At 40.2% G+C, this 22412-nt stretch overlaps 3 protein-coding genes across 4 annotated transcripts in view; 2 read left to right on the plus strand and 1 right to left on the minus strand.

Moving 5' to 3' along the window:
* Positions 1-22412, plus strand: part of LOC128349505 (uncharacterized) — a 99597-nt gene that overhangs the window by 72984 nt on the left and 4201 nt on the right. The window lies entirely within an intron of this gene.
* GPR15 (G protein-coupled receptor 15) lies at positions 2905-4851 on the plus strand. The gene has a single exon (XM_053305893.1). It carries the CDS (start codon positions 2958-2960, stop codon positions 4041-4043), a length of 1086 nt encoding a protein of 361 aa, XP_053161868.1. The 5' UTR covers positions 2905-2957; the 3' UTR covers positions 4044-4851.
* On the minus strand, positions 11183-19770 carry LOC128349508 (apovitellenin-1-like). Of its 2 annotated transcripts, none has more exons than XM_053305911.1 (4): positions 19390-19770; positions 16949-17059; positions 14526-14688; positions 11183-13410 (listed from the first exon to the last, which is right to left on the minus strand). In XM_053305911.1, exons 2-4 carry the CDS (start codon positions 17007-17009, stop codon positions 13296-13298), a joined length of 339 nt encoding a protein of 112 aa, XP_053161886.1. In that variant the 5' UTR covers positions 17010-17059; positions 19390-19770; the 3' UTR covers positions 11183-13295. The 2 variants fall into 2 exon arrangements, with proteins under 2 accessions (XP_053161886.1, XP_053161885.1); XM_053305910.1 differs by lacking the exons at positions 16949-17059; positions 19390-19770 and adding exons at positions 14937-15091; positions 15751-16297.

Consider the following 22412-nt stretch of genomic DNA (forward strand, 5'->3'; position numbering starts at 1 on the left):
ACTTTCTGGAGAAAGGATGGATTTGTTTTGATTATCTTATCCTGACAAACAACTCAGCTCTTACTGTAACCTGAATGTGTGCTGGTCCTTGGAGGAGTACACATGTATTGCAGGCCAGGAAGGAACCATAGTGGGGAGATCCCCAGGCACAAGAGGAGATCCCCAGGCACAAGAGGAGACACAAGAGGAGATGTTGGTGTGCCAGGTTTTTCCTCTACATCATCATCATATTCACATTTTTCTGGGAACTTCTCTTTGAAATCTACACTGCTAAAACACTACTACTGCTAAAACACTGTTGTGGGAAGTAGAACTAGGGCTGCCATATTCTGGCTCTCCAAATCCGGGAAACCTAATTTTGATATTAGCTAATGCACTTTCCAGTTGACTTGTGTTTACTCTGGATATCTACCAACAATAGCTGGGGAAGATCTCTTTGCCTGACCATTTTCCTGAGCATTAAAAACCCAGGCTTTATATCCCAACACTTTCTAATGCAGATATTCAGTTTTTAACATTGTCTAATGAGCTATGTGTAGTGCTGTCATGGATTCCTCATCAACTGCAGACTACCATCTCACCATATTCCAATACCTGAATATGCTATTTATTGGTGAATAAATATGCTATTTATTGGTTTACTTATGCTCATTTAAACATGCTATTTATTGGTGAAGGTGAAGATCATTAAAGCTCATGCTGAGGAGCAGTGCTGACTCTGAGTGCATTTTCATTGTTACTAAATTCTACAGTTGACCCTACAAAACTGGCACTAGGGATTAAGGCTTTCATGCTTAAGCCTTGTCATGGTCACCATTTACATCCTGAGATAAATACATAAAATGTAACACCAAAATGACTATATGCTTTAAAAAGAGCAGGGGGAAGGGAAAATGCATGGTGGCTTAAAGTAAAATCAAAACATACACAGAAACAAAATAATATTTATAGAAAATAAATTAAGACTACACTAAGTTTGATATATAAACAGCAGTAATAGAACAAAAAAAAAAGCATAGCTTTTCAGTTAAGCCTACAATTCTGTCCACACTTACTTGAGAGAAGATCTGATTGAAACCAAAGGTACTTACTTCTAAGTAGGCATGCATAAAATAGATTGCACTATAAAGTCAAAGACCTTAAACATTACAATACACAGCCTGGTAGGCAGGCAGTGATTTACATCAAAAGCAAGCTCTCCTCTTCTTAACTGCCTGATAGAGATCCCCTGCTGATTAAAAAAAAACAAAGGCAGCATTCCTCAGGGGATTACTGTACTTGTGAACCTCTCCTGTGCTTTACCTGCTTTAATCCAGGTCCAGTGTTGAGCAGAAAAGTGACCGCACTTTTTGCTCCATAACGCCACTTCTACATGGGCTAGAGCTTAGCTTTTTAAAAAAAGAAGAAGAAAGAAAGCTGGAATCCAGGTAAGCTAAGCAATCCAGGTGACTTGCTTAAAATCCGGGTAAAGGTAAAGTGTGCTGTCAAGTCGATTTCGACTCCTGGTGCCCACAGAACTCTGTGGTTTTCTCTGGTAGGAGGAGTTTACCATTGCCTCCTCCCGCGCAGTATGAGTTGATGTCTTTCATCATCTTCCTGTATCGCTGATGCCTGATATAGTACCAGTGGGGATTCCGGGTACTACCTGGAAAACTGGAGGAGATGACAACCGTAAGCAAGACAAATTCCCATGTGATCTCAAGCGTAGTTTCAGCACCTTTTAAAGTGGTGATTCTCTTACATTTAGCAGGGGGAGAGCAACTGTTCCTATCTAAACCCAGTACAACATCCCTCCCATGGCTGCTGCTGGTGTCTCCTTTGTGTTTTGTTTTCAGTTGTAAGCCCTTTGAGTACAGGAAACCATCTTATTTATGTATTATTTATTTTTCTAAGTAAACTACTTTGAGAATTTTGGTTGAAGAGTAGTATATAAATATTCATAGTGGTGGTAGTAGTAGTTTCAAAGGAACTTGGAGGGATCTTGTGGAAAGAAAGTCAACAAGGACAATGTAGCACAACTGTGTAAAAATTATATACATATTTCCAGCAAATACTGCCTCCTATGTGGCAATGCATCAATAAAATAAAAACGTTATGGGATAATTATAAAGATAGGCAGGGGTTCTGAAATGTGGGTCCCCAGATGTTGGAATACAACGCCCATCATTCTTAGCCCCAATGGTAAATAAACTAACTTCTGGCATAGGTGATTGCATCCAGTAGCAAAGTTTGCACATTCAAACAATGACAGAAGAAGAAAAGAATACTGAAATGCTTTAAGGAAGATGTAGGGATAATATGCTTTTTAAAGAGCAGAACAGAACACAAAGTAATATTAGAAGCCAGACTGATGTTTACTAGCACTCCTGTGTATGCCTAACTTGAGATTTTGGACAGAACCGCCTTGTCTTGGATGTTTTTTCTAAGAACAAAAACTGCAAAATGTCGATTGGCAATGCTTATGGGAGTGAAACCCACCCTGCTTTTGAAAAACATATCAGGCAGGTTAACAGTTGTTTAAATAACACCCTCCCCAGCCAAGAACATAATTCACCACTTCCTGACTTCTACTAACCCTATAACCTCAAAACATAATATCTTGCATTTATATAGAAACTACTCAACCCTTACTTCCCAAAGTTCAAGGAACCTCCCTTCAACCATATTTTATGGTTCAAATGGCACATGAAGATAAAAAATCTTAGACTAAGCATATTGAAAAGAAACCTAGCTGATTGGTCAGATTCAATCAGGTACTCCCATTCTGTACTAGATATTTATATTACTGGTTGGATATTAATGTGTGATTTTTTTGTATTAGTGTTTTAAAAGTTTTATCCTATTATCTCTAAGGAATTAGAACAGACAAAGATATCAGAACTATTGCTGGTAGCACCAAGAATACAAAACATTGCAGAAAGCTTCTTCACATACTTCTCTGAAGAGTCTTTTCTGAGATGGAGACAACAACTTTCACTGATGATTATTCTTCTGGCACAGAGGCTCCTGAAGACATTTGCCAAGGTGTGCAGCTGCCTTACAAACACATTTTTCTGCCTGCTCTATATGGCACTGTGTTCCTGGTGGGGATTGCTGGCAATGCCCTTCTGATGGGAGCCCTACTCTTCAGACGGCGTACCCAGAGGCTAATTGATATCTTCATTATCAACTTGGCAGTGTCTGATTTTATTTTCCTTATCACATTGCCCTTCTGGGTGGACAAGGAGATGAACTCTGGTCTTTGGAGAACAGGCTCTTTTCTCTGCAAAGGCAGCTCCTACATCATTGCAGTCAACATGTACTGCAGCATCTTCCTTCTCACATGCATGAGTGCCGATCGATATCTGGCCATTATGCACTCTTCCATGGCCAGGAAGATCAGAACAAAATTTTATTCCATCATTCTTTGCATCTGTGTCTGGATTCTGTCGTGCCTCTTAGGGCTGCCTACACTTCTGTCCAGAGAACTGAGACATGACTACGACGGCAACACATACTGCATCAACAAAGAATCCACACTCACTAACTGGATTGGGTCGCTGCTGTTGCTGATTTTGGCTTTTTTTGTCCCTCTGTTCAGCATCTTGACATTTTATTGCTCCATCACTAGGAAACTCTGTGTGCATTATCAGAAATCTGGGAAACGTGACAAAAAGCTGAAGAAATCCCTCAAAGTTGTTTTCATTGTAGTGATTGCTTTTGTTTTTTCATGGATCCCTTACAATGTTTTTAAGTTTCTAGTTGTGATATCACACATCCAGGGACTGAAGTCATCTTTCTGCCTTCCCTATGAAGTTGCTCTTCTGGGCATGGAACTGAGCAGTCCATTTGCATTTGCCAACAGCTGCACAAACCCTTTCATCTACTACTACTTTGATGACTATATCCATAGGGCCATGATGCAATGTATGCTTCCATGCATGAAGATCAGCAGCTCTGGAACCAGTATTGACACCTCGGACACTCGCCTTAGTTATTCCATTAATACATCTGCCCAGGGGGAAGATAATTCTAGAAAAAGGAGGAGGTCAGTGTCATTCTGAATGATCTATTGCCTCTGAGCGAAGACAGAGGGGATTAAAAAGAACATGGGAAAGAAATGGAAGAGTTAAAAAGAAAAAGAATTAGAAGCCATAAATGAATGAGTGTAATATGATGGTAGTTTGAGTGACAGGGAAATGTCAATGTTACTTTCCTTTAATTATGTAGTAACATACAAAGTCTAACTGTAATATACTCTGTAATTATAAGTAGTATGGATTCCTGAAGGTTTTTATAAATTACACCCAGCAGCTTAAAATGATTAAGAGACAAAATAATGAAGCATCTTAGGACAGTATCTTGGTATTTTGTAGGAAGCTACAGAACAACCGATCTGATTTAAAACCTGCTCTTTTAGTTCTAAGGAAGGCTTGCAATGAAAACTTGTAAATGTTTATTAACATAGAGAGATTAGTTCAGAATGTAAACTTTCTTTGTTAAATTCCTCCTCTTTTTCTGTTCATATTATAACACTGAACAGTTTTTACAACTATTTGTCTGATATTATTGAAGAAATGTAAACATTTGTTTAAATAGTGTTATAGTTCTTGTCAAGATGGACTTTCTCTATTAAAAAAACCCAACACAAATACATGCATATAACAAAAGTAGACACTCTTTTCTATGTATTTCAGAAACATAACTTGGGACATTCCTATTTGTTAATTACATTTTTGTAAAAATGGTACAAAATTATTAGAAATTCAATTGAAATTTCTCAGGAAAAATGTAATTATATATTAGGAAAAAAGAACTAGGGATTCAGTGACAAGGGAAATCTACTGACTTCGGAGTAAATAATTGAGGATTAGTCGGTACCAGACATTTCTTAATCTTGTGCTTTACTCACACAAGTGAGCTATCATCTCATTCTAGAATAAAATCAGTCTATATGTCACTACGAGTTTTAAGTGTTGGATTTCTGGTAATGCTTTCTTTCTTTTTTGATAGACAACATTTATAGTCAAAACTAGAGCTGCACTTTGCAGCTCTATTCTATTGCAGTATCCTATTCTTTGTGAATAGGATACCCTTCACAAATGGCACATTTGTCTCATCAACACGATTTAGCTTTTTAGACTTATAAACTTGTTTTAGAAATGTATAAGCAACCCTGGGTAATCAGTTTGGAGTAATTGTGAAAGATGCACGTGTGTGTGTGTGCGTGTTTTAATGACATTTGTTTTCACTTGTGTCAGTGACTAAAAATGTTCTCTATGAATTTAATTTTATTTTGTCTTCCTCTGAAACAATATATAACTGAAACTGTGTGTTTGTTGGGACATGATTTCTGAAAAAAAATGATGCATCCTTTTCCAACATAACAATCTAAATTAAGCAAAATCAAAATTTCCTTGCAATTCTCACAAAGAAGTCCATATACCTTCTTGAAATTGCACGGTTATCTCTTTTCTATTTGCTGAATAGGTGTTCCAAAATATAGAAGTTTAGATCTTATCATTTACACAAGACTAGCGATTCTGGGTTTGTGAATAGTGTTGAACGCAGACCTGGGTTCAAATCTCCAAGTAAATCTCACTGGGTGAACTTGGGCCAGTCACTATCTCTAATCCTAATTTATCTCAGAAGGCTGTTGGAAGAATACAACAGAACTACTATATGCTGCCATTAGCTAGTTCTCACAGCTAAATTCCACATGCATACATGAGGTGGAAAGAAAGGTTAGCATGAACTGGTTAAGTATACACCATGAGTCAGCTGAAAGCCATTCTGTACTTTCCTCCATGCTGTCTGTGCACATGCACACACTTCTAATTTGTATACTTTCAAAACAATAAACCCATATACCAAGAATTTTTTTCAGTAGGACATACACCAAACTAAATATGCCTAGGACTGTAGCCTTAATTGTGTTTGATATTCAGGTCTTTCTCAGAACAAACCTATGTTTTCTTTGTCACTTTTCACCTGGCAGGAAATAATGCTTTCTTAGGTTGATAGTATGAGATTTCAGATTACGTGGCATATACCCTTCATTTAGCCACAAGTTGAAATAGAGGAAAACCAAGCTGTGACTTGAAGGGCATAGCTTTTGTTGAGGTCACAAGTGAAACCTGGTTCGTGGTTTTACGTTAAAACTTCAGGCTGGCACTAAGATAGGCAAAACTATCCAATGTAGTTGATAATTGTGGGTAGAAACAAAATAATAATAGATCACTTTGTTGTGATCCACTACAGTCAGAAAATCCTTCCCCCTGCTTCACTGAACATGTGATTTTGGGGTCCCCCTCCCCCGCTTCCTCTGGAGCATAAATCAAGATGTAGCCTGTTAGGATTATACATCTATATCAATATCTGTTAGGATCATTTGGTAGATAGATTTTGCACATCCTCTGGGTCAGTCATGCATGCTCAGAGCACTGGTTTTATTGCAACAAATTAAAGTGGTTTATTTTTGGCACTAGGCATTCTACCCAATAATTATTAAGAGATAAGGACATATGAATCAAAATAACATGAGAAAACAAATAAGGGAAAATGAAATTGTAACATGTTGGAAAAGAAGCAATATTCTTAAAGGCAAGTGACAAACTTCTCATTCAACTAAGTATTTAATTTATCCTCTCATGTTCCCAACTGCCTTCTCTGCTAGAAAGCCCTAAATTACTAGCATCGAAAGTTACTAAAGAAGAGAAACACAGTATAAAGGCATTCAAACCAAGGAACAATGGATTAGAATGCACTCAAGAGCTATTTACAGTACAAAGAAATACTAAGCCATCTAAATATCCCTAGCCTGTGTCTAAAGTGTGCTGTCATGTCAATTTTGACTCCTGGCGCCCACAGAGCCCTGTGGTTTTCTTTGGTAGAATACAGGAGTGGTTTTCCATTGCCTCCTCCCACACAGTATGAGATGATGCCTTTCAGCATCTTCCTATATCGCTGCTGCCTGATATAGGTGTTTCCCATAGTCTGGGAAACATACCAGTGGGGATTTGAACCGGCAACCTTCTGCTTGTCAGTCAAGCATTTCCCCGCTGTGCCACTTAAGGTGGTCTAGCCCATGTCTAGTAACCTTTTAATATCTAGCAAATTAAAATTCATTTAAAATTTGATTTCTACCAAGCTTCAGGTGGGAAAGGAGTCTTCAGGAGTCTACAAAAAAAACTTATGGGTTTTGAACCTTACAGAAGGAGAGAAAGAAACCCCAAAGAAACAAAAGCAAAATCTACTACTAAAAATGAAGCTTACTACTTAAAAATAAGGAAAACTACTCTTCTCTGAAAATCTTTAAAGAGAAAAGAGAAGAAACAGGAGCAAAGAATTTGCAAGCCAGGTTAAAAAAGGGGGTGGAGTGGGAATTCCAAAATTATCGCAAGGAAAATAAATTTTCGTTTAAAAGTGAAAAATGGGGACAAATCCAGGGAAGAAATAGTCATTAAGATAGATTTTCCTTCCTTAGGGTGCAAATAAAAAGGGATGATGTAAAACAAACTTGGCAAAATCAAGAACCAGAATCCCTTTTCTTAGTAACCCAAAGCTTTTATACTCTAACCAGTTCACCCAGCTTTTCTGGCATTCTCATTGGCTATCCTCCCACTTAGCAAGCTAGCCATTTTCATATTAATAATATAAATTCACTATTAAGCAATGACAATTCTACTACTATATGCTTTATTCTTCTCACATTTTCAATTGTGGGAACCCTAGAAAGTCAAACTGACATGAGTATATCAAGAAGGGAATTATCTAGACCCTGTGAACCTCTCATGGCATCTTATGTTCAGCCGGCAACAAGATAGTCTAGGTCCTTCCACTGGCTATAGCTGAAACTGCTCTTGCTTTCCATATAGCAGTGTTAACCTATCTAAAATGCGTTATTCTTACTTTACCAAACTGGTTGAAAAGGACCTAATGGCACAGAATTGTAACTTCTTAACCCAGGCTACCTAAGATGGATCCCTTATAAGTCCAAACCTTCTTGACACAACTGGGGCCAAAACTATACCTTAGCTCACACCTTGTTTGTCACCTTACTATTATTCACAGTATTTTATATCTGATATTCATCTAGAAGGTTCCATTGAGCTATCATTTCTAACAGCCTTTTACAGAATTATCCTCCAAGGATTAGTTCAATCCTTTTTCATAGCCGGGCAAGCTAGTGGCCATGACCACATTCTGTGGTTATCAGTTCTACAAGGTATATAGTGAGTGAAGGAGTTATTTATTTTATCTTTCTTGAATCTTCAGCCAATCAATCCATTTCATTAAGTTCTAGTATGTGGGGAAGTCATCACAGGAGCCTCTGAAGGGGGTCGGGTCAGGTCAGGTCAGGTCAGGGTCCCAGCACACCTGTCATGTATAATTGTAGAAATCTCTACCATTCCCCGCACCCCCAGTTGTCTTTCCTCTTAAAAATTCTCTCTCTCCCACCAGTCCTACCTGAAAGGTATCTTCTTCTGCTCAGCTATTCTTATTCTGTATGATGTGACAGCACATTTCATATAGTAATACTATCAGAAATGATTGCGATATATATTCTGAACATCTTACAAATGAGATATGGGAAAAAGTGTAGGCTTAGAAAGACAATGTAAAGCGCTGTGGTTCCCCTGACTGTGTTTAAAAGGTTACCATTGCATTATGGTGATAGTTTGCTTGATTTGACTCAGCTTCCACCAAATAGGGAACAATCTCTGATATATAGTTAGATGCTGACTAAACTCTCTAACCAACAGAAGAACACTTGTTGCACGAAAGGGTTGTTCGCACGGAAGGGTTTCTCCCCACCCGCTTCATTACTCTCTAAGGCAATAAATATTTTCTAAGTAGTCAGGTGGACTGCAGCACAGGCTCATGAAGAGAAAGCATATAGAGGGGAAGAAATTACACAGGTAAGAAAAACAGCTGTGTAGAGTGTTTTTGGAAAATAAAAGCACTAGAAAGCATGGGAAAGTGTGTGCGCGTCTGTTCACACACACAAGAAAAGAGGCTAAAAGATAGTGAACATTTTCCGTTTTCTCTTGATGTCTTCTTGCCCAGTGTAGACCTGCTATAATTTCCACTGATACTTGAGAACACTTCACAGGCACAGACTATGTGAAATGCTTAGCCCAAGCCATCAAAGCTGTGGTGGGAGCACTTATGCTGATCAGACTCCTTGAACTAATTTTGCGTCCCGTTCCTGGGGAATACTGCCATCTGCTTTGATCTTTTTTGGGCCAGGCTTTCTTTTCTTTTCTTTTTTTTTTACAGATTTCATCTGTGTTGAATGAGCAGCCCCTAGACAAACAATTTTCATTGATGCCCACCCTTCAGTATGATAGGTGCAAAGAATCATGTGCTGAGCTGTCCATACAGGGGACAATGTTTGGAAAATCCCCATTGTATCCTTACTTCCACCCCACAAGTACTGCTTCATTCACTGTAAAATAGGCTGGGTCAGGATATAAGCTGCTACTCCGTTATGGATTTGCTCCATAACGATTTGCTCTTCTTGCATAGGATTTGCTCCTCTTTTGGTGGCTACTCTCATCCTTGCTTTATAGTCCAGCTGCTATGAAGCAAATATTCAATATTCACCCAACTCCTCTAGCAAAAAATCATTTGGTTTATTTTGCTCTTATTCATACACCTCTGGGTTTTTCCAGTATTGCACAAAAAGAACCCTTATCAGAAAAGAAACAGGCAATAGAGCCATAGTTCCTTACACATTTGTCTGTTTTATTATTGGTTCTAATCAAAGGTTTTCTAAAACCTGCAAAATCTTGTCTGCTTGATCAGAGATAACAATGAGAGAAAATGAGTATGTACACCATGAGCAGAGCAAAGTGGCAATAGCACCTTCAGCTCACTTTAGAAGTACTATCACAAACAAACTTTACAATTTAAGGGATCATCAAGGATTTTTCAGCCCTCTTTTTACAAGCAGGGCCGAACTATGCCAAAAAGACCTGGGGGTTTTCACAAGTGGCTTGGAAACTTGCCTTTATCATCATTATTTACCAATGTTTAACTTTTTTCATGAGAATGAAAAGTACATTTGAGCTTCTCTCCTATTTAAGTCACAAGTAAATATTGTTAAAAGGTAAAGTGTGCCAACGAGTTGGTTTCAACTCCTGGTGACTTACCTTTAAATATTGTTAATGTGACACTTGTAAAAACATGCTAGGGGGAAAAGTAAGATCTCATGCTCATATCCTGCTGCATATTGCTCAAAATTATTCTTAATGGTGACAGCATTCGAAAAGGGGATTTTAACATATTATAATACACACAGGCACACCCTTATCCTAAGCACATGCAAAGACACATGCTCCATTATAACCAACACAATGTAGTTTAGGTATTAAACAATTGGTTTATAGCAGTTCCTTAAAATAGTGAACATAAGGACAGCCCTGCTGGATCAAGCCAAAGGTCTATCTAGTCCAACATCCTGTTTCCCATAGTGGCCCACCAGATGCCTTTGAGAAGGCCCCAGGCAAGAGGTGAGGACATGTCCTCTCTCCTGCTGTTGCTCCCCACAGCTGGTAGGGGAGCAACATGGAGGATGGGTCTATTCATGGAGGACAGATCAATGGCTACTAGACTGGTGGCTGTGGGCCACCTCCAGCTTTAGAGGCATGATGCTTCTCAATACCAGTTCCAGGGGAGCAACAGCAGGAGAGAGGGCATGCCTTCACCTCTTGTCTGTGGGCTTCTCAGAGGCATCTGGTGGGCCACTGTGTGAAACAGGATGCTGGACTAGACAGGCCACGAGCCTGATCCAGCAGGGCTGTTCTTATGGTATTTAGTGGTATCTTGCCTCTGAGGCTGGAGATGGCCTATAGTCATCGGAATAGTAGCCATTGATAGACCTGTCCTCCATGGGATTAATTACTAGGAAAAACAAGTTGAAACAAACAGGTTAATAATTTGATGTAGCTGCTAGAGGGGAAGTAACGGATGTTTTTGCCTCTTGGGTGCGGTGAGCTTTTGCTGCTACCACAAACTGAAGCCTACTAAATCAAAATTCTATTTATGGGTATATTTGCATATGGACAAATATTGCAGCCTTCTTCTTTCCTCTCTCTGATACTAGTAGAGGCTCCATGTACAACCACATACTGGTATATCACCAAAGGACATCACCTGCAGATCCATCAGAACATAAACAGCAAACCAAATCCCAAAGTAGTGGGAGTTTAGTTTATTACTATCAACGATCAAAGATCAGCAAATACAAATTTACAGAAAAGTACGGATAAAAAGAATACATAAAATAATAATGGTTATAATCAGAAGGAGAACAAATCCTATTGACATATAAAAATAGTTGTTATCCAGCATCCTAACCGAACCAAGAATCTAAAAGGCAGGACAGGAAATTAGTTGTTGTTGAGTCCTAATAGCAACAGAGCAAAACTTAGCCACCTTATACGTAATAGAGGGGATTTTGTCTGCAAGCAAAAAGGCAACATAAAATTCTTCTGAACAATCAGGTAAAGATAATACAATTGGAGTTAATAAAGTCTGTCATATGTCCTTATAGAATAAGCAACACAACAGAACATGTTGTGCATTACCCCCCAAAGTAATAATTGTCAATTGCTAGGTAAGATAGATGAAGATAAGGGGACACACAGTGCAATTGTTTCTCCATACTACTTTTTCAGTTTGCTTTCTCTGTCTCTGTTTAAGCTCTTTTACACTGTAAAGGAAAAATTACTCACTTCCATATAATACGCTGGTGTGCTAATGAACGAAGCATGTACAACTCCTGTATGTGGAGGATTGTAAATGCCATGATCTCAAGAGAACCAAAGGATTATCTCTTTGCATGTTGCTCCTGAGGCACTGCTACGATTTCTACTATGATCGACTGCACAGGCAAGTCAAAATTCTAACCTGGAGACAGCAATATTTTTAGGGCTACTCGTGAAGCACTGTGCAGTCCAAGCTAAGCAGGTGCACTTCACTATCCTTTGCCATGTGACAAGGAGGGATCCTGAGGCACATGTTTCAGATCATAGTCTAGTGCTAGCACCATTGCTGTGAACCTGCTGGTTGGGATCGCGGAATTGCACAGCTGTGGGTAGGCTTCAGACACAGTGAAACAGAACAGCTAACAACCCTCCAGATTCTATGAGAGCACTCTGATATTGTAGAAGCAAGAGCCATTGTGTCTGTGCCCTTGCACTGCATTAGATTCGTCTGCTGCTAAGCAGCACATTTGAAAAGCATCTTAAATCAAAGGACTATTGTTGAGAAAATACTGGAAATGGTTCAATTCCTTGCTAATCCCAGTATTTTCCTTTGTAGTACTTCTCTTATATGGATATAATCCCTCACTGAATGTATGCTGGTCAGCCTGTCCAGTAGGTTAACTAGGCGGTTGCCTAGGGCAGGGATTCTCAACTTTGGGTCCCCAGATGTTCTTGGACTTTTGGTTGACTCCCATAATCCCCAGCCCCAGTGGACTTTGGTTGGGGATTATGGGAGTTGAAGTCCAAGAACATCTAGGGACCCAACATTGAGAATCCCTGGCCTAGGGTACCAAGCAGGGAGGGGTGCCGAAGGCCTGGGTCATATGCCAGTTGTTTGAGCTGACTGAGTGAACAGGCATGTGGGTGAGTGAGCAGGCAGGTATGCCCCATTCCTATCACCCACCTGCCCACTTGCTCTCCTTGCTGGCTGCCTCTGCCACTCCTGTCATGGCAGATTATAATGGGCAGTCAGCCTGCCACAGCACATTATAATGACATAGCCGCATCATGTATAAACGTCATAATGTGTTGTGGCAGGCCGGCTGACCTGGCAGAGGCAGGGCGGTGGGTGGAGGCAGAGGGGCGAGGAAAGTAAGTGGGTGGCCAGGCAGGTGATGGGGACTGCCTGTCTGCTTGCATGATGGGAGATGCCTGCCCAGGTGAGTGAGTGGGGTGGGGGTGCCCATGCTGGCAAAGGGGGCAGGGGGCACCAAAGGTGCCCAAAATCCTTGGACCAGCCCTGAACATGTGAGGGGTGATGAAGCATGTACATCGTCATCTGTAACGTTTATTTGGTTGTGAATACACAGATTGGACAGCAAAAATCAACCCTTTCAGCACACATTATACTCTTTTCCTACAAAAAATCTTGTAACACGTGGAGGGGCCTTCCATTTTGCTCTTTTTATGGGCTTCTTTGGTTCTGTCCCCACTGAAACTGGGCTACTTAGTCCCTCTAGGGGCATCAACAAGAACTGCACATGACTGTTTTCTCTAGATGAATACACAAAGCAGAAGACACTGCATAGGTTTGATCACGGCTTATTGTTGTGCTGGTTCTCTCTCTTTCTCCTTCTCCTTCCAAAAGTCAGATACCTTTTCCACGAGTTGTTCAGTTAGCACACTGAGTTTAGCTGTTTTCTCTATCAGGAAGTTCCTGCAGGAAATAGATACCTATGTCAACATGGTGCATGCGATAGGCAAGATACAACAATTTGGGGGGTGGGGTGGAGTGGGGGGAAGCTCTTAGTTGTTTGCAAAATGGCAGGATGACAGCAGAGTTCTCAAATTATTCTGTAGAGCAGGGCTGTACAACATTGGGCCTCTGGCTGCTGCTGGAGTACAACACCCATCATCTCTAGCCACAGTGGTAAATAGAGATAGTGGGAGTTGTAGTCCAACATTTGCAGGAGGGCTGAAGTTGTGCAGGCCTGCTGTAGAGTTTCTTCTCAGGAGGTAGAGAAAGCAGGTGGGAAATCAAGATTGATATTAATAAATTTAAGGTTGGGGAAATGACTTGACTAGCAAGCTAGAGGTTGCTGGTTCGAATCCCCGCTGGTATGTTCCTCAGACTATGGGAAACACCTATATCGGGCAGCAGCAATATAGGAAGATGCTGAAAGGCATCATCTCATACTTCGTGGGAGATGGCACTGGTAAACCCCTCCTGTATTCTACCAAAGAAAACCACATGGCTCTGTGATCACTAGGAGTTGGCACTGACTTGACAGCACACTTCACCTTTACCTTACACTTTTGGATACCCCATCTAACACCACCAGAGGACAGAGCTTTAGCCCCTGAAGGACACCTATTACCTATCTGTTGCAATGCTAAAGGTTTAATACAGTCACATAGTGAAAATATTTTCAGAAGTACGTGATAACCGGATACCTACCTTCCATTCTTGTTCAGCACTGCTGACTAATAAGCATGGATAGCAATGTTAATGTTCGCTCTAAGAAAACAGATAGCAGTCCAGGTACTGGATTTGACAGGTAGCAATTTCAGACTATCAAAAAAGCAACCCTTTTGATTTTGCCAGTACCCTGGAACCTTCACCAATTCATTGATGAAGGAGAGAGAATTTACACGCAGCAATTTTTTATGATTAAGACCAACACAAAGGTGTTTGGTCCAATTTATTTCTCTAAAGACAGAATGAAAAATGAAATACCAAGAAAAAGTATATACGATATAATAGGTTGATTGCCACTCTCCAATTCCCACATTTTGTATATATCCCCAAATGATATTCTGTCACAATCGTACCTTGTCTCAAGAATGGCTGGAGTCTGGACAGCTTCTGCTAAGAATTCAGCAGCTTTGGGGGACACCTTGTTCACAGACTGATATATGTAAAATGCAATTGTATCTGGAATGATCAACCAGTCACGGCGAACATGCCTTTTGGAGATGGCTTTAGCACCAACTTCTGGAAAACAGAAAGGGGGAAATAAAACACATCTGCATTATCATCTATATTTAGTGTCCAGCAGGGTGGATATATTTCTGAAGAGCACCAATAGGAAGACATATCCTGTACATGTGTGCATTTATCATATGCAATTTCTAGGTGTGTGCCATGGATTGGTTGCTCACACTCCATAAGTGTTTACAAAGTCAGATCTGAAGTACACTCCATCCCGCTACAGAAAACCACCACCTCAGAAGCTTTATTACCTTTAATTACTCTTAAAATAAGTGCCAGTGTTTTAAATGGGGGCCAGGCTCTGCTTGCTCCTTGCCTTTCCAACATCATACTGTTCTGTGTTTCAGGTCCCCACCAACTTTCCTTTTCACAGTGCTCATGTTTACGAGTGACATCTACTGGCCATCTAAGAAACAGCATCACTAACACTTCAAACTACAGTTAAAAATACAGTTGCTCATAATGGGAAAAATCAGAAATCAATTACATATAAAACCAATACTAAAACCAAGTTTTAGTATTATCTAAATTCCAAGATCTCTTCCAACTCTAAAATTCTACTATTCAAATACAGTAGAATAAATTAAAAAGCAGAAATAATAATTAAGGGTACATGCTTTAGTTGATCAATTGGTATAACCGGCTAAAACAATAATTACAAGTTAAGATTTATGCCCTAGTTGATTCCCCCAATTAAACAAGTGTGTCAGTCAAAAAGAAAAAAACACCAGTTGAGACTAAGAACTAACAATAGATTTTGCCCTGTGCAAACTGCTAAAATATACTAGCTTCCTCCCCATGCATAAACATTGATGCAAATAAGCTTAACATGGATTTCCCCCTTCCTATGCATATTCAAAAGATAGATTTATTTTTGGTTTATTTTATTTAAAAGATTTCTACTCCACCCTCTCTCAAGATTCAGGGTGGCTTACATCAACCATTAATACAACACCAATATGATTATAATCAACAATGAATAAAACCAGTGTGTAGCAAAATCAGAAGGCAGATTAAAACATTAATAATAAGAGATTGCCAAAATCAGTTCATAAGAGTGCTTACTTTACACCTGCTTGTAAAAATAGCAAGCAAGGAGGATGCCATCTGTATTTCCTGTTGAGTTCCTCAGTGTGGGAGCTATGAAGGAGCTATCAAGGATGTCCTGCTCACAAGTCCTTTCCCAGGAAACTTCCATCAGTGATGGGATTCAGAGAAGGGCCTCTATAGCAGATCTCATTGGGTGGGCAGACATATTTAAGGCAAGTACAATGCCAATATCTATTTTAAGCCCAAAATCTTTCTATAATACTGATAGCTCCTGATCTCTTTATAAAAAAACCTGTTGGTTCTGATGCACCATATGAATAGGGAATATTCCCTATTCCTACTTGACTATATATCACCTTTTCTTTTTAGCCATACAATGTGATAGTTCTGGTTTACTAAATCTAAGATAAGATCATCCAAAAAAGCACCCTCACTGAGGTTTTTCGAATATTTAAATTAAATCCATTAATCTTCTGAAAACAATTTGATTTTAGAACATCTTTAATAATTTGACAGATTTAATATTCAATGCAAAGCTTTTTCAATGACCTTCTTTAATGTGCAATAAAAGTTTGAAAGTTTAAAAACATTCAAAGTTTAAAACTTAAAAATGAAACCTCAGATGTAACAAAATAGCAAATGTTTTAATGTTAGACATCATCCTCAGTGCTATACAAAGGTGACTGAACTTAAATACAACTCCACACCAGTTTAAGAACAAAACTCAGTCACCTTTGTATAGCACTGAGGATGATGTCTTACATTGAAACGTTTGCTATTTTGTTACATCTGAGGTTTCGTTTTTAAGTTTTAAACTTTGAATGTTTTTAAACTTTCAAACTTTTACTGTGCATTAAAAGAAGGTCGTTGAAAAAGCTTTGCAGTGTGGAAATGCGTATTTCATCGCCCTTATACCATCTTAATATTAAATGAATAAAACCTCCAGTTTCTGTATACAGTAGGATACTTTAAGTTCCATGGTAATACCAGTATTCATTTGCCTCTGAATTCCAGAATACAAAAGGAATACAGGATCATCCTCATCCCTTTCCAGGGTCTAGTTGCGCCATATCTTATTCACCAATAACCAAGAACAAATGATAGCAATGAGTTTCACATTCTCCACTTAAACCTAGGGTTTAGGACTGGGGTGAACATATATTGAATAAGCTAAACATCTTCAAAGCCATACTGAAAGACATTGGAATCTTACCCGTCAGTGTACTACCAAGGAGAAGGGTCAGAGTGACGGCTAAAGCTTTGAACTGAAGCATGGTTTATGTCACAGCTTTAACAGAGTCCGAGGATACAGTTTTACAGAGTTCTGCAAAAAGCAAATATTAACCATTTGTAAGGAAAATGCAACACAACCACCATACTGGCAGAGATTAAAGACCCACAGCCAATCCACTACTGAATCAGGCAATTACACTTTTGCCTTTCCCTTCAAGCAGGGGCGTAGCAAGGTTGGAGGGGGCCCAGAGACAAGAGTTTAAAATGGGCCCCTCGCTGATATACACACACAAACACACTTCACAATATATCGTGCACTCACACTCACATCCCCATTATGAATACGGTGAATATCTAGTTCACATTGAATCTAGTTTTTTTACTCTCTGCTCCTGCCGATCTCCAAGAGACTCAACATAATTCATAGGGGGTGCAACATGGGCGGGTGGGGAGTCATGTGATGTGCCTCTGGGGGGCCCCTCGAGGCAGTGGGGCCCCAAGACGACTGCCTCCCCTTGCCTAATGGTAGTTACGCCCCTGCCTTCCAGCTGTTCTTGTATGCATCTGTTCTGATATGCATCTCTGATTTGTTGTTGGCACTCACCTTCTGACCGGGGCCACTGAGGCGTACCCCCCCCCCCCCCCGTTGTCTGCCACAGGCCTGTGTTTGGTCCATCAGTCCACCAGCGGCATGCAACCCAGCGGTGAGATGACAAGGCACACACTGAAGGTGCTGCCAGACACCTTCCTGTCTTCCCCACTGCCACTCCTGCAGGCTGCCGCCACTCACAGAACACATGGGAGATGGGGCTCCCCCCCATTGTTGGGGAGCATGGGGGAAAGAGGCAAGTCGGGCCACTGGTGGGGTCTGTGTGGGCTGCCAGCGGCCCACAGGCCACACAATAAAGAACACTGAAATAAAGAATCTCTCTAAAATGGGCTTCTTGGGCCATTGTAGTACCAGTTTTGTTTTACTGTATGCTTTAGTACTAGATCTCAAGCAGTGGTAGGCAACCTTGACTCTCCAGCTGTTGTTTACCGTAACTACAACTCCTATCACCCCCTCTAGCAAAATTAATTGCTAGAGCATACAAAGTTTAGAGCATACCCCTGCTAACTGGGCAAAGAGGCACCATTTACCGTGGTGATTCTCTTTATTTAGCAGGGGGAGAGTAACTGGCCCTATCCACCCCCAGCACAGTACTTCCAGTGACTGTTGCTGGTGTGTGTCTTATGTTTATTTTTAGAATGTGAGCCCTTTGGGGACAGGGAGCCATCTTATTTGTTTGTTATTTCTCTTTGTAAACCGCCCTGAGCCATTTTTGGAAGGGCGGTATAGAAATCAAATTATTAATTATTATTATTATTGTTATTATTATTATTATTATTTTGATATTCTTACAAATTTATGGCATTTGGAAGATGTTTGGTGCAGAAAATTATCCACATTTTAAAACAGTGTATTTTGAAATGGTTTCTGGAATTCTCTAGTGACTTTCCAACTACTACTTTAATTTGGTATGAAGTGCAGGAGGTTTTTTTTAAAGACTTAATTAGATTAGTTTCTACTATAAACAAGAGAATGTTCACTGTTGGACTGAGGGCTACTGGGACAAAGAAACAAAAATGGCTGTTCTCCCTGTTAAGAGAAGTTCTGAATAAGCTGGAAATTAATTGACTAGTTTGCGATATTCTAAGTCATCTTAATATAGTTATCACCCTATTCTGGAACGCACCCCCCCCCCCCGCCCGCATCAGCATGGTCTACTTATGATTGCATCATCATGTGTAATGATTTCAAATAACTTCTTTTTTGTGTGCTTTTTAATGTTGGAGCTAAATTTGTCTTACTTAGCAGATATTGGATACATTTTGAAAAACAATACAGATCAGTATTTTGAGACAGCTTTCTTAAAAATATCCATTAGTTATAATGATTCAGACAAGCACTGAAATTTCATTGAATTTCACTCTGCTCTCTTGATAGTAATTCCAGATAATTCCTTCTAACTGAGCAAAGAGGCACCTTTTTAAAGTGGTGATCCACTTTAAAACAAACAAGGGGAGAGCAACATTTTCTATCCAGCACCAGCACAACATCTCACCAGTGGCTGGCGTCTGGTGTCTAACTAGTCTATCTTTTTAATTTGTAAGCCGTTATGGAGTAGGGAATTATCTTATTCCTTTTGCTATTTTTAAACATAAAATTCTTTTAAATATTAAGAATATTTAAATATTCTGAATAAAAATAGTAATACTCAGTATAACCAAAATGGATTGCTTTTATAGCATTGTGGACCTCTAATACTTTTAGGGGCATCCAAATAAATAGAGCAGTTGCTGTGTAACAAACTTATAGATGCTCCTTCCCAATACTTCTAATTTGGTCTATTCTATTCAGATAGATAATTGTTCACCTACCTCTCCCCCTGGCAGTGGCTAGTGTCACTTCTCCAACTCAAAACACAAGCAGACTCACAGACCTAATATAGAGGCAGACAAGGGGTCATAGGTCTCAATTTGTTATGAGTCTGCTCTTTCACAATAGAGACAGAGATAGTGCAGAAGTGTAAAGTCTTATGCCATACAAACTGATGATCAGATTGCACAGATTGATTGTCCCTCCTTCAGGGGTGGAGCCACCATTGAGTGAATGGGTTCCAAGAACCTGGGCCACTGTCCTTCAGGGGCTGCACTTCACACCCCAGACAAGCCCCCCTTGCCTGGCGTCCGATGTGGGGTGTGTGGTTTAACTATCAAATGGGGCCATGGGGCCCCATTTGGGAGCTAAAGCAGCTAGCACTGCATTCGCCGCACAGACAGAGCGGCTCTCGCATCTGATGTCAGATGCAGGGGGCGTGGCTAACTGCTCCCCGCATCTGACATCATATGCTGATGCAGTGGGCGGGGCTAGGGGTCTGTGGCGACGGGCTGAGGCCGGGCCGCTGCTGGTCTCCCGCCACACCTCCTTTGCCCACTTTCACCATCTTTTTGTTGTGAATTTTCTATTCTTTAATGCACACTCAAACAGATTTTAAATGTTAGTGGTTGTGTAAATGGAACTAGAAGATTCATTATTCCAGATTACCTAAACAGATATCTGAATAATCCAGAAATGTCCTTAATGATGGTGGTGGGGAGCTACTTTTTCTCCCTGTATAAGACATGCATGCACCTGAAGAATTATTCTAATGAACATCTGACCCAGAAGCACAAACTATTTCTGCTAAACACTTCAGGAAGCAGCTTTTCTCTCTCATGAGCAACGTGTTTATATCTCAGTTAATAGCTCTTTCCAGTTCCAAGAGTGCTTCATGATAGGATGCCAATAGTTATAAAGGGCAGTCACAGTTTAACAGGATTGGGGAGAAAGGACAAACTTAGGCAGTGCCATTATCATGGCTGCAAAGAATTGATGCCAGAACCAGAAATCCACAAGAACTGTTTGCCAAATCAAACAATTTAATCTAGTGCAGCATTCTGATTCTAACTGCACCCAGTCAACAAAAGTTCTCAAAGCAGTTTACATAGAGAAAACAATTAATAAGATGGATCCCTGTCCCCAAAGGGCTCACAATCTAAAATGAAACATAAGGTAAACACACCAGCAGCAGCCATTGGAGGGATGCTGTGCTGGGGATGGATAGGGTCAGTTGCTCTCCGAGAATCACCACTTTAAAAAGGAGCCGCTTTGCTTAGTTAGCAGGGGAGAGTCAGGTGCCTCTGGACAAACAGAAGCATGGCCATCTTCTGTTGCTTGTCCCTAGCACTACAGATGTAGTCACAGCATACTGCCACTGATCAAATCTCATCCATCTGTGGCTCTTGTTTCCACAAGATGGTGTGGTCACTAGTTTAGATGGCTCTAAATGGGGATTAGACAAATTCATGGGAGGACAAGTCTATCAATGACTATTAGGTATGATGGCTACCTGCTGGATCAGAGGTGGGATGCCTCTGAATACCTATCACAGAGGAGCAATGGCAGGAGAGGGTGTAGAATCCAAGAAGAGTTGTGGGATGCAAGGATAAGGCAGTGGAGTGGAATCAGAAATATTCATAGTTTAATGAAATAGATATTTTGTATAGAGAGGCAAGTGCAGACTAGTTTTCAGTGTTCTTGCTGCTGGCTGTTTTTGTCAGCTCGGTCACTACTTCAGGGCTGGAATACAAGTAACTAAAAGCCCATTCAAAAGCTGGCCTGGATCAAGGAATAGATTAACCAAATACTACACAGAGGGGATATGCCTTCTTCATCTCCTATTGGTGGGCTTCCCAGAGGCATCTGGTTGGCCACTGTGGAAGACAAAATGCTGGACTAGACAGGCCTTGGGGTGATCTAGCAGAGTTGTTATTCCCCCTGCCCAAGCCAGTAAGAGGCTTCATTTTCTGGTCATAGTTAAAGGATATATACACATATGGACAAAGACAACAACTGGGTGTTCTCTCGCCTTTTATTTGCACACAACTGACAGTCTTTAGCAATCCAGTTGACATGTAGCTCTGCACTATGTAGATGTAATTGCCTTTCAGAAAACAGGTACAAGGCACAGCGTAGAAGTTAAGCAATAAAGATCTTTGTTAGATACTCTTTATGTTCTCAGGCACCAGTTATCACACAGTGCTAAGGGGCATGTTTGTTGTGCAACTTTTTAAACAACCACCTCATGATTAGGCAACCCCCCCCCCACACACACACTCTTCAGTCTTGATATAACTGTGATCCATATTTGCAAATATATGAAACAGGTATACTTCATTCAGCATATCATTTATACATTATTGCTGAAACAAGCAGGATTTTCAGTTTAGAAATATTTCTTACACTTTGAAAACATCTCTATTTTTGCTTCTTTTGAGCCTGCTTCACACATGAATGTTAATCACTTGATGGCTAAAACATTATTTGAAGATCTGCATGTGTGAATGATGCCACAGATATTATTTAACCCAGCACGTCTTCCAAAGAGCTCAAGGCAGTGTACATGGCAACTCCCTTTTGTCCTCACAACCATGCAGAGATGTAGATTAGGCTGAAAAATGGTGACTGGCCCAAGTATATTCATGCAACAGGCTTTGTGGTCAAATAGGAATTTTAACCTGGGTTTCCCCAGTCTAAAGCCAGGACAATAATCACTACACAGGCTCTCAAATAGAACTTTCATATCTCCTGATGTCAGACTTAATTATTTTCAGTGGAGACTGTTTACACACCCATTGCTCATTCAGTGATGCACCTGCATCTACAAGCCAAGCCTTAGTTCTCAATAAGTCATGGTGAAACAATGTATCATAGTACTTGCCACCTGCTGTTATCTTAGTAAGTTCTATTTGATCATACTAGTCAGTTAATCGGCCATTTTATGCAGGAGGCTTTTCAAACGGCAGGCTTTACCACGGGTTTACTATAGAGTAGGCTCGTGAGCATAATGGATACTCTGATG

This window comes from Hemicordylus capensis, chromosome 3, assembly GCF_027244095.1.
Source record: "Hemicordylus capensis ecotype Gifberg chromosome 3, rHemCap1.1.pri, whole genome shotgun sequence".
Classification (NCBI taxonomy): Eukaryota; Metazoa; Chordata; class Lepidosauria; order Squamata; family Cordylidae; genus Hemicordylus; species Hemicordylus capensis.